The sequence below is a fragment of the Panthera uncia genome, chromosome B1 (genome assembly GCF_023721935.1).
Source record: "Panthera uncia isolate 11264 chromosome B1, Puncia_PCG_1.0, whole genome shotgun sequence".
Taxonomy (NCBI): domain Eukaryota; kingdom Metazoa; phylum Chordata; class Mammalia; order Carnivora; family Felidae; genus Panthera; species Panthera uncia.
Window position 1 is genome coordinate 4,273,385 of NC_064811.1, and position 14,216 is coordinate 4,287,600.

The 14,216-nt window shown below is 52.8% G+C and overlaps 1 protein-coding gene and 1 long non-coding RNA gene across 2 annotated transcripts; both read right to left on the reverse strand.

The window, feature by feature from the left end:
• Positions 1-342: 342 nt before the first annotated feature.
• On the reverse strand, positions 343-3,060 carry LOC125922602 (putative MORF4 family-associated protein 1-like protein UPP). The gene is made up of 2 exons (XM_049630271.1): positions 2,232-3,060; positions 343-1,064 (listed from the first exon to the last, which is right to left on the reverse strand). Exon 1 carries the CDS (start codon positions 2,865-2,867, stop codon positions 2,247-2,249), a length of 621 nt encoding a protein of 206 aa, XP_049486228.1. The 5' UTR covers positions 2,868-3,060; the 3' UTR covers positions 343-1,064; positions 2,232-2,246.
• A 9,414-nt stretch (positions 3,061-12,474) lies between these two features.
• On the reverse strand, positions 12,475-14,216 carry LOC125922603 (uncharacterized). Its single transcript, XR_007457709.1, has 2 exons — positions 14,181-14,216; positions 12,475-13,389 (listed from the first exon to the last, which is right to left on the reverse strand). It is a non-coding gene; the product is annotated as an uncharacterized LOC125922603 (long non-coding RNA).

Below are 14,216 nucleotides of genomic sequence, written 5' to 3' on the forward strand. Positions count from 1 at the left end.
GCGGACGCTCAACTTACATGGTTAACCAAAGACCAGCACAGGGGGCACTGGACTGCGATTGTATGTTTACAGACCTGTCTCAAACTGAGATCATCTCTCCTGGAAATTGTGAGTGTCCAGCAGAGTCTAACGTGACACATGGTCACAGCGAAAGTTAAGTGACTGAATGAACTTCAGCTCCCTCAAGGCAGAGGCCAGACCAAATGCTTTCACGAGCCCCCTTCCTGCTCTGGCTTCTCTCCCTGCAGATCAAACCTCCCTCTGGCCCACAGGCTTTGAGGCACACTCCCAGATCAGAAGCACTGGACCTCCATCTGAAAATGATGACAATCAAAGAGAAACTTTCATTGTGAAAAAAATTTATTTATCTCACCTTTTCCCAGCCAAGTCAATGGCTTTGGTAGTTTGCACAAAGATTCCAAAAACTGGCTTTCAATGCTTGTGTTCCAGGCAAACGAACTTTATCACAAGCTAGAGCCCTGCTCTCAGTTCCTGTGAGCTCTGCTCTGAGGACCTCGGCCAGAGGTCCTCTAAGCCTGGAAGATGCTCCCTGCTATCAGTTTGGGGCCCACCCCGGTCAGCGCCAGGCTGTCCTCCCCAAACCCTCCAAGCCATGCAAATATCACGTGCAGTTGTGGCAGAGAAGCTCCTGAAATGCCTGACTAGATCAAAAAAGTTTATCTCAGAGTCAGCCAAGACTCACAGTACCTAGATCTCATCCTTTAGTCTAGGTTGCTCACCAGACACGTTACACGATGTGCACCAGTTTACAGGACACAGAAAAATTACATTTCTGAAAAAAAAAAAAAAAAAAAAAAAAAAAAAGAAACAAGCAAACAAAGAAAATGAAAAGAACGCAGCTCTCCTCCGAGCTGACTGACTGCAGAATCCCAAAACGCGGACATCGCCGCTCTCCGTGCCCAACAGCCCCCGATCTCACCGGGGGCCCTCTCAATCTGATCCAAAGCGGTGGCGTCCACATCCCTGAAGGGGGTCTGGCTTCCTGCTTCAGCAACTGCAGCCAAGTAGCGTCTTCTCTCTTGCAGAACTCCGACCTCAAGTTTCTTTCATGGGTTCCCCAAATTCCAGGAAGCATTAAAAAAAAAAAAGCAAAAAGATGTTATTTTGGAACTTTCAAAACACAGTAACATCACAGTAACAAATATGACCACACAGCAGCTTACAATCTAGACCCTATTCCTTTACGTTAAGAGTACTTACCTATAAGCTGTCTTTTTGAAACGGAATTCACCTAATAATCATAATCATACCCGCATCTGTAATACCGAAACCATTTCCCCAGAATGACGCTGGAGATTTAGTGTTTAACATAGTGAAAGTATAGAAAAATAAGAGAGAGAAAACCAAACATTCTCGATTACAGCCTCTCCAAGCAGTCAGTCTAGAGTACGAGTGGGGAAATTAACCCTCACAACTGAAATTCTAAGACTCGCATATCCGGAGTCAAACGAACTCAATCAACCACCCGTGCAAAATGCTGTGAGGTCTGGGGGCCTGGATGGCTCAGTCGGTTAAACTACCGGCTCAGACCAGGATCTCACCGCTTATGAGTTCCAGCCCCGCGTCCCGCTCGGCACTCACAGCACAGAACCTGCTTAGGATTCTCTCTCTGGCTCCCCATCACATGCCTTCTCTCTCTCAAAATAAACAAATACAAATTTTTTTTTTCAACGTTTTTTTTTTTTTTTTTAATTTATTTTTGGGACAGAGAGAGACAGAGCATGAACGGGGGAGGGGCAGAGAGAGAGGGAGACACAGAATCGGAAACAGGCTCCAGGCTCCGAGCCATCAGCCCAGAGCCTGACGCGGGGCTCGAACTCACGGACCGCGAGATCGTGACCTGGCTGAAGTCGGACGCTTAACCGACTGCGCCACCCAGGCGCCCCTAAACAAATACAAATTTTAAAAATACTGTAAGGTCATCGGAAGCGCTCCAATATCACAGCACGTGCAAGTTTCCGTCCTGTACTTGGTTTCACGCTTCTCTAACTGGCCCCCTCGTCCTTCGTTCGCCCGACGGCCTACGCTTTCACCCCAGGCCCCGCCTGCCCGCAACTGCTATACTACAAATGATCGTCACGTTTCACAACAACGTACTAACTGCTTTCTTCTGATTGCCAACGTAAAAGCGCGACCCTGTGTCCGCCCCCCACCCCGTTCCCCCTCCGCCGGGCCGTGCACCCCCGGGCGCGCAGCCGCCCGACACCTACCCGCGCCCGCGTCCTTCAGGAGAAGCCGCAGCTGTCTATCTGGCCGTGGAGCTCCACGATCCTCCGCCCCATCCGCGCCACCTCGGCGGCCTTCCTCTCCGCCTTCTCGTACAGCTTCAGCACCCGCTCCTCCGCCTCGCCGCTCCCGCAGCGGCCCTGACCCACGGCGCCCTCCACCGAGTCCACCTCGCTCTGCAGCCGGTCCAGCAGGATCCCCACCTCCAGCAGCTTCAGGCGGGCCCGCAGGTGCGCGCGCACGTGCTCGCGCTCGAGGGCGGCGCGCGCGGGGCTCCGGGGGCGGTCGCGGGGCTGCTCGGGCCCCCGCCGCTCGTCCGCGCCCTCGGGCCACATCGCGCCGCCGCCGCCGCCCGGCCGCCCCCGCGGGCCGCTCACCGAAGCCAGGACGCCGGCCGGCCGGCCGCGAGCGCCAGGTGCGGGGCCGAGCTCGGCGGGAGCGCCTCCGTGACGAGCAACAGGTTCCCCCAACTTGGCGCAGCAGAGACGGCGTCCAAAATGGAGCCCCAGCCGTCTGCCAGAGCTGTGCTCACGTGCGGCCCTTTTACGACACGAGGGAGCTCCTTTGCGGCCGCGCGGCCCCGGCGCCGCGCTCCGCCCGCGGTCCGTAGGTCCCGGCATGCCGAGGGCGCAGGGCTGGGTCCTGAGGCTCGGCGGTGTAGACGTCGGCCTCTTTGCGCCCGTGTGGCGCGCAGCGCGGTCCGGGGAGGGCGCTGACTGCGTTGTACGCTTAGCTGCTTAACGTTCTCAGTCGTGAGTCGCCGAATTGGGTCGGCACTGCTAGAATCCTTTAGTGCAGCGGGCTACGGGGTGGCGTGCTGAGCGTCAGGGGTTTGGGTCTGGGCCGTCCCGCCCCGGCCGCCACCCGTCCTGGCCTCCCGGGAGGTGGCTGTCCCCGACGCTCCCTGCCTGGCCCTGCTCTCCATGCCGCCCAGCCCAGCCCCCGCCCGGACTTTTGCTCGAAGCGTAGGTTTCATTCTGCCTTGCGTTTTGCTTCCAAGTCTGCGCCTCGCTTTACCCGGACTGCAGTGTAGGTCTAGGTGCACACTGTTTACTCAGCCCCGCCTGGCGCGCAGTGTGTCCTTGGGCGGTAATTGTGCAGAACTGATTCTTTATCAGATCATATAAGCCCCTCCTTAAGGCAATAGACCCTGGGGGCAGGTTCTTGGTTCAGCTTCCCCACAGCCCTCACCTGCCGTGGCACACAGCAAGAGCTCAATAAATGTTGCTTTAACGTTATTTCCCAGCATTTTTTACACTGTTTTTTTACATTTTTTTTCAACGTTTTTTATTTATTTTTGGGACAGAGAGAGACAGAGCATGAACGGGGGAGGGGCAGAGAAAGAGAGGGAGACACAGAATCGGAAACAGGCTCCAGGCTCCGAGCCATCAGCCCAGAGCCTGACGCGGGGCTTGAACTCACGGACCGCGAGATCGTGACCTGGCTGAAGTCGGACACTTAACCGACTGCGCCACCCAGGCGCCCCTACACTGTTTTTTTAAAAAATTGAAGCGTAGTTGACACACGATGTTTCAGGTGTATAAAGCGATTTGGCAGCTCTTTACATTATGGAATGTTAACTACAAGTGTGGTTAACGTATTGACAGATATTTTAATTTTTTCTTTTTTAAAGTTTATTTTTATTTTGAGAGAACGAGACAAGAGCGGGGGAGGGGCAGAGAGAGGGAGAGCTTAATGTGGGGCTCAAACTCACAAACTGTGAGATCATGACCTGAGCTGAAATCTATGGTCAGTTGTTTCATTATATATATTTTTTTAACGTTTATTTTTTTGAGACAGAGAGAAACAGAGCATGAATAGGCGGAGGGTCAGAGAGAGAGGGAGACACAGAATCAGAAGCAGGCTCCAGGTTCTGAGCTGTCAGCACAGAGCCTGATGTGGGGCTTGAACTCACCGACTACGAGATCACGACCTGAGCCGAAGTCAGATGCTTAACCGACTGAGCCACCCAGGCGCCCCTATAGTTAGTTGTTTTAACTCACCTAGCCACACAGGTGCCTCTTAACATTTTAATCATTGAGATCACCTCCTAGCCAGAGAAAATTCTACTTTATAACTTAAAGGGTTTATGGGGGGACATGTGATTAGATGAGGTGTGCCCGAATAATCCCCCTTTTGCCATATAATGTAACATAATCACAGGAGTAATACCAGGTATCACAGCTCATGAGGACCCGTATTAAAATTCTGCCTACCACAGGCTTCTAGGGATCCGAAGGGCATGATCTCACAGCAGCCAGATATGACCAAAGTAGCAGCAATTAGGCCTAGAGAGCTAAACATAAGAATTGCTTGGCTTTTGGTACATGAATGGAACGGAATAAAATACAGAGAAAACCCACTAAGTTTTGGAGGCAGCCATGTTAGCAAAAATGCTGCCAGCTTGGATGAAGAAAGACTAAGACTCTCCAAAATGTAGAAAGGTTTCCTGGCTCCCAATTTTTCTCCTAGCAGAAAGCAGGCTCAGTAGCCAAAACTGACGTATTTTTCAATTCCCTCCTCAGAAGTGGCCAAGGAGTGTGATGGAAAAGGAAGAACCCGACCCACTCAGAGAGCCCAGACAAGCGTGCAGAACAATGAAGAAGGGCGGGGTTAGCAAACTACAGCCCTTGAACAAAGAATGCTTTTCACATATCTAAAGAGTTGTTAAAAACACACACACACACACACACACACACACACAAAACTGACCCACAAAGCCTAAAAAAATGAATAATCTGGCCGTTTACCAAAAAACGTGTGCCAGTACCTGCACCAGTGAACCGTTTTTAGGTTCCAGGACCAAGGCCTAATCAAGGAATGTTCCTTATCCTTACAGTGAGAGACCAGACAGTATTTGCCTACGGCACATCAGCATTGCTGTAAGTCATCAGCTGCTGGAATTCGTCCTCACATAGGGACGCCATCCTGTCTCGTCACCACTGCGTTTGTCTCTGTGCGGGTGTTATAGATTACATGTTTGTGTTCGCCCCAAATTCGTAAGGCAAAATCCAGGTCCCCATTTAAATGGCATGTGGGGGCGGGGCCTTCGGGAGGTAATTAGGCCTTGAGGGTGGAGCCCCCGTGACGGGATGAGTGCCCTTCAAAGCGGAGACCCCAGAGAACTAGCCTCTCTCTCCTCCGTGTGAGGCTACAGTGGGAGGGCAGCTGGTCCACCAGCCAGGAGGAGGGCTCTCACTAGATGCCAAATCCTCCAGGACCTTGATTGCGGATTTCCGGCCTCCAGAACTGTGAGAAACGGTTTGTTGTTTTCAGCCACGCGGTCTATGGTATTCGTTGTGGTAGTCTGAACTGAGAGAGTGGGCAAGAACGAGTCTTTTAAAAAGTTCATAAGCCTCTGCGCCACGGAAAAGCTGATGTGGGTCACAGGATCCCAGACTTCTAGCTGGATGGCATGACTGGAAGAAATCTGGGAGGATCCTTAGAGGAGGATGAGGAAATTTGACGAGTAATTGGCAAGGAGACAGATTGTGGCAGATGGTACAAAAGATCCCAGTCCTCCACCCCTTCCTGCCTCCTCGTCCTTTGCCTTGTGTCTTGCTTTGGCCAATGAAATGTTAGCAGATGTGACACAAGCACATGCTCGAAGTGCGCTAACGTGTCTCTGCTACGAGAACAGGCCGGCTTCTCTTATTGGTCTCAGGAGGAAGAGGGGAGGAACACTTGACCAAGGTGCCCTAGACAGGCCCAGCTTAGGTCAGCTGGCACCGCAGACACATTACTTAGCCAGTCTGGATCACCCAAGTCCCAGCCAAGGTGCAGGCCCTTGAGGAATGTTTATTGTCACCGGGACCTAGGGTGGTTTATGCAGCAGAAGCTAATGGGTCCGTTCGATGTGAAGCCTGTCTAGGTTAGATTATGGTCCCAGATAAATTAAAATGCCCAACTCTTTTCCTCCATATTTTTACTCCATCCAGTCTTGATTGGAGGAATCTCACTCAGATGCCCGGTTGTTGTTTTTTTTCTTTAGAAACTTGGGCCTGGGGTGCCTCGCGGGCTCAGTCAGCAGAGTGTCGACTCTTGATCTTGGGGTCCTGAGTTTAAGTCCCACGTTATGCATAGAATCTACTAAAAAAAAAAAAAAAACAACACTTTAGAAACTCGGGCCTGGAGTATCTTCTTCAGGAAGTGGTATTCAGCCCCTTTGCACCTCCGAAGCTTCTTCCATATCCCATGTTCACTCTGAACCCGTCTCTTCCGTGTCTTGTTTTTCGGGATATCACGGCACCAGACTTACAAATTCTAGAAAATATAAATCGGTCGTCACTACAGCCGCTTGTAGTATCCCTCCCATATGTAAAAATGATGTTTCCAAAACCTGGACGTTTTACAAGCAAGATCACGCTGCTGCTGCCATCCGCAGACTGCATTACGCTACATCAGAGAGAGGGATGGAATTGACAGAAGAGAAAGGAAAAAGTCCTGGGTTCTGTCTTTTCCCAGTGCGATCCGTTCCCAGACTGATCCACAATCTGTGAACCCAAAACCCACTGGGGAAAGGTCTTCCATCAAGTGATGATTATTGCACGGTGAGTCTGTTTCACATAGCCAGCAACAGAACGACTTGTAAAGAGAACTTATTTCTATCAGAGTGAATGTAGAAGATTTGGTAAGTTCCAATCACCATTGAACACTTCTCGTCCACGACAACTGGCCAAAGCACAGATGTGCAAGTGGACAGAACCTTCCAGATGACCCCAGTCGCCACCTGACTGCAGCTTCATGAGACACCCTGAGCTTGAACTGCCCGGCTGGGTTGCTCCCAAATTCCTGACCCCACAGGAAGAGCAAGAAATAAATGGCTGTTGTTTTAAGCCACTAAGTTTTGAAGAGATTGTGTACATAACAGCAGATCACTTGAGGAGGTGCTGGTCTCTGGAAACGGTTACTCCTGAGACACAGTGTCAAACGTGGGCATGAGTGTGGTACTGGGCAGTGGGCAGGGGCTGGGAAGATGTTGAGACAGAGAAAGCTGAGGCTCTAGTGAAGGTTTTCAGTGAAGGCTGAAAACACAGGATTCTGGAGGAAAGGGGATCTTTGTTACACAGCAGCAGAGAACCTGACAATCTACAGAAAATGTGTACCTAATGAACTGAATGGCCAAACTAAGGACATGTGAGGGCAGTGTTCGTAGTAGAATGTAAGAGGAAGAAACAGCCGTTAAATACAAAAGAGCCAGCAGCTGGTTGAGCGTCCAACTCTCGATTTTGGCTCAGGTCATGGCCCCAGGGTCATGGGATCGAGCCCTGCATTGGGCTCTGTGCTGAGCATGGAACCTGCTTGAGATTCTCTCTCCCTCTGCCCCCTCCCCCACTCATATGCACGTGCTCTCCCTCTAAAAATAAAAGATAAGAGAGCCAGGACTTGCTGGGTTTGCTGGGTTCTCATTCCCAGCCTCTCTGGATGGCAAACAGTGCTACCATTTAGGAAGGTCTCTGAACAGAGCTCAAATCCACGCTGCTGTCAGGAGAATATGGTTTAAAGATGAGACCCAAAAGCACGACTAGAAATCCTCTGTTAAAACCTCAGGAAGATTTATGGTGTTACCTCATAGAGCCTTTCAGACAACAAAAGGCCTTCTGAGGATCTTGAAGGCACGCCTCATGCATCTTCTCTTGCAAACGACAGGATCTCTAAGAATCTGAAGGACACTGTCCCTGCAAATACCACTGGAAGCCCAACGTAGAGTGAGGTAGAGTGAGTTTTGTGGATGTGGCTTTCATGGGTATGTTAATCACGAAAGAAGAAGCACCGTTTCAAAAGGAAGCACATCAGTTTGAGTTAAAGGAAGACCTACCATAGAAAACGAAAAGGGGATCTTGGAACCCCAAGTTTCTGCAGGCAAGAAGCAACTGGAAGAAACTACTCGGATTCAGTCCTGAGCTACATCTGAAAAAAGGAAAGATGGCTCAGAGGTTGGGACCCAGGGCCCAGAGGGTGGAGCCAGATTCCCAGAGAATTGTTCCCAGAGAGTAAGACTGGGCCCTGGTGGAGGAACTGGGAACAGAGCGCTGCTGCATCTCAGAACTGCTGCAGACTGGTGATTGGCACTTGCCGTTTCCCCTCTTTTGGGTCATGTCTGTAGCAGCTGGACGATGCTGGTCCCACCACGGTGGGTGTATGGGGCAGACAGGGCATCTCACCAGTGTGCAGCCTGCATATGGAGAAGCAGTTCTCAGGGGCTGTCCCTGGGGAGCCTCTCCCATCCTTGGGTCTGATCTCGATGACCAGACCCTGGACCTTGGGCCTCAGTGTGCTGACATAATGCAGTAAGACTTGGAGGCTCTTAGGGAAAAGTGTGAGTGTGGGTTTCCATAGGGAGGAGCGTCACTGCTGTGGCCAGAGGGACGGGCTGCATTCTCCAAAGATGGCCACCATGGCATTTCTGGTCCCACGTGCTCTTCTAGAACCTTGCCACCTCCCTATCAAGGGGGGGGGGAATCTACGTCCCCTGTCTTGGAATCTGGATGGGCCTTTGTGGCCACCTAAGAGTATGGCCCAAGTGATGCTATGACTCCCGGGACCAGCTGAAAAAAAGACACTGCAGCTTCTGCGTGGCTCTCCTGGTACGGCAGTTTTGGAGTCCTAAGGTCTCAAGAAATCCAACTACCCAAAGCCACCACAACTGGAGAGACCACTGGAAGAGAGCCAAGGAGATGCCCCAGGAGCCCAGCATTTAGGTTTTCTGAGTCCAGGCACCAGACATTGAAGAGAAGAAGCATTTGAGAAGAATCCAGCCCCAGCCTCCACCTGACAGCCCAAAATGCTGAGCTGAGTCCTCCAAATTCTTGACCTACTCAATTTTAATGTATGTGTTTTTTTATTTGAGAGAGAGCGAGAGAGAGCGTGCACACATGCAGGGAGGGGCAGAAGGAGAGGGAGAGAGAGAATCCCAAGCAGGCTCCAAACTCAGTGTGGAGCCCAATGCAGGGCTCTATCTCACAACCCTGGATTATGACCCGATCCGAAACCAGGAGTTGGATGCTCAGCCGACTAAGACACTCAGGGGCCCAGACCTATTCGATTTTTGATCTGTTATGTAGCGAGAGATCACCACGACAGAGTGCAAGAGGCTGCGGTTTGGTGAAGGCTTGAAGTACCTTCTGCCACAAAGCTGAGTTCGTTTTCTCTGGCTGTGGAGCTCATTGCCAACTTGGCGGCTTGAAAAAACACGCACCGATTATCTCACGCTTTTGAAGGCAGAAGTCCAGCATGGCGCGAGCCTCTGCTGGTGTCAGCTGGGCTACATTCCTTGCTGGAGGCCCCGCGGAAGAAGCCATGCCGAAGCTCCTTCAGGTTGTTGGCAGAATCCAGTTGCTTGGGTTTCGAGGACTGGGTTCCTGTTTCCCTGGCACGTGGCTGCCTCCATCTTTAGGCCAGCAACGTGCATGGAATCCTTCTTGTGCTTTAAATTGCCTGGATTTCCTCTTAAGCTCCAGCTCTCTGCTTTGAAGGGTCCACAGGCTTACACGGGACCCACGTGGCGAATTACGTCTGCAAAGTCCCTTTGGCCTTGTACTATAGCGCGTTGTGGAAGCGGCACCGTGTGCGGAGATCGAGAGAGCCAAAATTCTGATAACAGAAGTTGAACTTGAAGAACCCCAGGCAATCGGGCTTTGGTTTTGCTCTGCCTAACCTGCTAGTGACCCGCCACCCACGTAACTCAATAGTCAAACACCGCGGTGTGTGACCTGGAACAGAGGGAGGAGCAACACGGGCACCAAGCGCCACGTGATCGAGGAAGCCCGTTCTTCCAGCTCCTTGGGACATAGGAGGCCCCTCTGTGTGGCCCACCTCCCCTCTTAACGCTCCTGACTTCGTTGAAAGCAAATCTCGAGTGGCAGCATCTCCATCCCGCACGTCTTAGGGAGTCCCTGTTTCCCTCTTCGTGTTCATCCGCTGTATGAAAAAGTTTTGTTACAGAGGATTTTCTTACCCCCTCAGCTTCCCATTACCCCCCAGGCTGGGTGGAGGAGGGCAGCTCTGTTAGGGTGGAGGGGGCAGCTTTGTCAAGGGACTGTGAAGGAGCTCAGGTTTCCCAGGGGTCCAGGAGAGCGGGCCGGCACTGAAGGAGGAGTCAAGGGGCAGAAGGGGCAGGGAAGCAAGATGACGGGCAGAGTCGGCCAGCAGAGCACGGAATCCAGATGTCCATCTGGAACAGACTCAGTGAAGACAACACGTGCCAGCCACCCAGGGTCTCTGAATGGTCAACGCACGGCGGGGCTGTTACTTGTAGGTGGACTGTACCTGCCCACCCACGGCTTAACTCAGGCGGGTAACCAAGTGCTTTCAGGGCGGGGGTGCGGTGGGGAATGGCAGGGGGCTAACCCAAGTGCACGAGGAATTCTGACCTGTGAGTAAAAGCAGTGTGGATGTGGGACCAGGCTCACCAAAGCTACCACTGGAGCAGAGAGCAGAAAAATGGTACGCGGCTGTCGCAACCAGAAAGCTGGGACTCCGTTCTTATCTGTGTTTCCGGTCATCACCCCCGGAAGTACTTGGAAGGGGTTCATAGGAACATTGGTGCATGAACCTGTATCGTTCCGTCAAGTATTTCATAGAAAAGTTGGGTTGATCCATGGGTTGACTCATGATGGGCTGCCGAGAAGACACAGGCAGCCTAGAAGGCGGCAGAGCCCAGCGTGGGGGGCACAGCATCCTAAGACAGGCCACAGCGGGAGCCCCTCAGCTGGGCTGGAGGTGGCCTGGCACAGAGCTCAGGACTCTGGCTGGGGAGGGGAGGCGAGGAGGGGATCTGGGCAGGGGCAGGGGGGCGTGCACTGGGCTGCAGATGGCAGGCGCTCTCCAGGGAAATGATGGCAGTGCTGTACCTCCTTGCTCCCTGGCTTGAGAAACCTCAGGAGGGAAGAATTCTTGGGGTGTCCCATGCTTCTGGTCGGTTACCAGAGGCCACAGAGCCCCTCGGTTCTGCGAAGGATGGAAAGAGGCTTTGCAGCAGTGAGCGCAGAGAGGGCCGGGGGCGGGGGGGGGGGGGGGGGGAGGGAGGGTCTGGCCATGTTTCCCACAGCTGGAGAGGGCACCGCCTCCCCGGGGGGCCACCAGCACAGGACACGCCTTCCCGTCAGCCGGCTTAAGAAGGGAAGACCCTGCCTTGAACCTGCGCCTGTCCATCCACGTTTTTCAGGAGTTCTGTGTACACACAGTTTCCACTTCTTACCTGCTTCGGGCTGGACTCTGTCCCACCTCTCAGCTGCAGTGGGGCTATTCGGGCAAGGACAGGAGCCCTCAACAGGCAGCACAAGGCCGGTGCGGCTGGGAAACTCCAGCGGCGGCAGGAGGCGGCCAGACAGCGCAGGGGCCAGGTCATGCGGGTCTACCGCCTCGGAAAGCCTTGCTAGGTCAAGGGCAGGAAGCGACTCTCCTCCGGAGCATCTCCCCTCTCCTTCTGGGGAACCTGTGCCTCCACCCAGTGGGGCCGACCAGCTGACTGATCCCTTTGCCGGCTGCCCACAAGCAGTCCGACAGCACCCTCTCCTGGCTCCACTTGCCACCGACCCTCCAATCCGCTTGGAGCCCGCGTCAGGGACTCGGTTCTCACTGCAACAGGCTCCTGATCTCCGGCTCCCCCAGCCATCGTCTCCAGCCACCGTCTCCAGCCAGAAGACGGCAGGCAGGACCCGGGGAAAGCACAAATCTCCCGTCCTCCTCCCGGGTGCCTGCTCTGCTCCATCCTTCGGTCCTCCGTTCAGTTCGCTGCTCAAATGCTGCCTCCTTGGGAGGCCGGACTTCCCTGGCCTAAAACAGCTCACACCTCTGACCCTCCTTGGACTTTTCTTCAGAACACGGGGCACAGGTGGACAACAGGGCACAGGTTTGCTTGCTTGTTGTCCGCCTCATCCACCAGAAGGAGGTTAAGGGCAAGACACTGTCCCCCTTTCCTGTTCTGTTTCAGAATACCTGGCATGAAACTGAGCACGCCGTATCTGCAGTGTTTTGTCGTAGGTCTTCTCTGCCACATTTCATCTCTGTGTTCCTAGTTCAGGCCGTGGAGCACATGATGCAAGGATGTCGAACAGATGCGCTTCCAGGCCAGAGCCTGGACAAGCAGATTCCATGAGGAACCTTTCCTGCTGTAAGAACTGTGCTTGCTGACCTGCCCTTCCCAACGGTGGGTTTATGGAGCGCCTTCTGAGCCACAAGGAGTTTACTGCATTTGATGACGAGGATAGCACGGCACACAAGATAACCCTGAGAAACGTTTTTTATTATCTGTTTCCTGGCAAAGTTGCAGGGCTTTGGTTTATTTGGGCAAACTTACAAATGCTTATTACATACGTTGTTTTAACCTCAAATGGACGGGGGGTGGGGGTGTGTGTGCTACTCAAATGAGCGTAACCAGACAATTAACAGCCCACGAAACGGTGCTGGCCCTGTTCAGTTTAAGTCCACAGCTCCTTCCTGGGACCATTAAGGCACATCCCTCTTTCCAGGCCTCAGAGAGCCGGAAATGCACTACCGAGAGCTGTCCGTGAAGCTGAACCTTAAGCCAGACCACAAACAAAATGTAAGAACACAACCACAAATCAGACTCTGCTGGGTTGTCCAAGCCCTCCCAAGAGTTCACGTTACATGCGCCAAATACTGCGACTTAATTTCAGAGGGAAGCCTTGTTGGGGTCACAGAGAAATGACAAGTTCTGAACTTGTCACCACCACTTCCCATCCCTTTTCTGGTGGCACTTTCCAGCGAAGCAGGCGCAACTCCTTCAGCAACTCTGCTCTTTGACAACCGACACGGTGTCTTCCTCGGCCCAGACTTTCCAGCAGTGATTAGGTCACATAAGAGATAGTCAAATGCCCAGAAACAGAAAAATGTAAAACACTGAGAAATTCCAAGCATAAAAACATGACCACCTCATCAGTTTACAATCGAGACTCAAACTGCTTTGAGAACCTTTCCCCAGTAAAAGTTCTTCGCAGAACTAAATACATTTGGCAATCTATAACCACACAGTGGTCACCACACAGACTAACATGCGGATTTAACAGTATACGTAGAAACGACGTCTACAGAAAAACAGACAAGTGAGAACAACAGGTTCTCGGGTCTCAGCTTTTCCAGGGCGTCAGCGGACCGGTCAACCAGAGTCTGACGGTGAACCTATTGGACAATTGGGAGAAATTTATTATCAAGACGTTGCCTGTGAGAATCGTAGAGCTCTCGATCGATAACCACTCTGTTCAAGGTCTGGCACTCAGAGATCTGGCCAAACTCTAGCATGGCTTCCCCATCTTAAGGCTGTGACCCCAGCCCTCCCTCAAGTGCCTTCGAGGGGCGGGGGGGGGGGGGAAGCTCAAAGTTGCTGGGAAAATTTACTGTTTGTTCCAGCCAAAACCTACCGATAGGCAGAGAAGCACCAAGACCCCCTCTTAGAGTAGCTACCTTATGGAAGGTTTGCACTTATAAAGGCTCTCTGCGTGCTCTGAAATGTAAATCTACTACCCAAAACTGTCTCCTCGAGGACGGGAAAGCCATCTCTTTGGCCTCCCATTCTCCGCAGGGGTATAGGGAGATAGGGTGCCCGAAAGGTTCAGCTGGCACCTGTGCGCCCGTCACAAAGATGAGACTTTGCTTCTCTGAATACGCTCCAATTAGCAAATCCAGATGGCCTCGTCACACGGACCAAAGCCCTCTTTGTACCCTTCAGTGCCTTTCCCCCGGCACAATCCAATCTTTAAAAAGTCCAGCGCCGGGAAGCTGACTTTAGTTCATGCTGGATTATCTCCCCTGCTGCAATAGTTACCCCTAAATAAGATGCGTCCTTACCGCTTCGACGAGCGTCCAGCTTTCTGTCACCAACCTACAAGCCCGACCCTCGGGGCCTGCCCCCCCCCCCGTCCCCCCCCCCCGGCGCGCAGCCCCCCCCCCCCCCCCTCCCCGCCGACACCTACCCGCGCCCGCGTCCTTCAGGAGAAGCCGCAGCTGTC

Coding starts and splice junctions, on each gene's coding strand:
- LOC125922602 (XM_049630271.1), bottom strand. CDS start 2,867: ATGCCGGGACCTACGGACCGCGGGCGGAGCGCGGCGCCGGGGCCGCGC.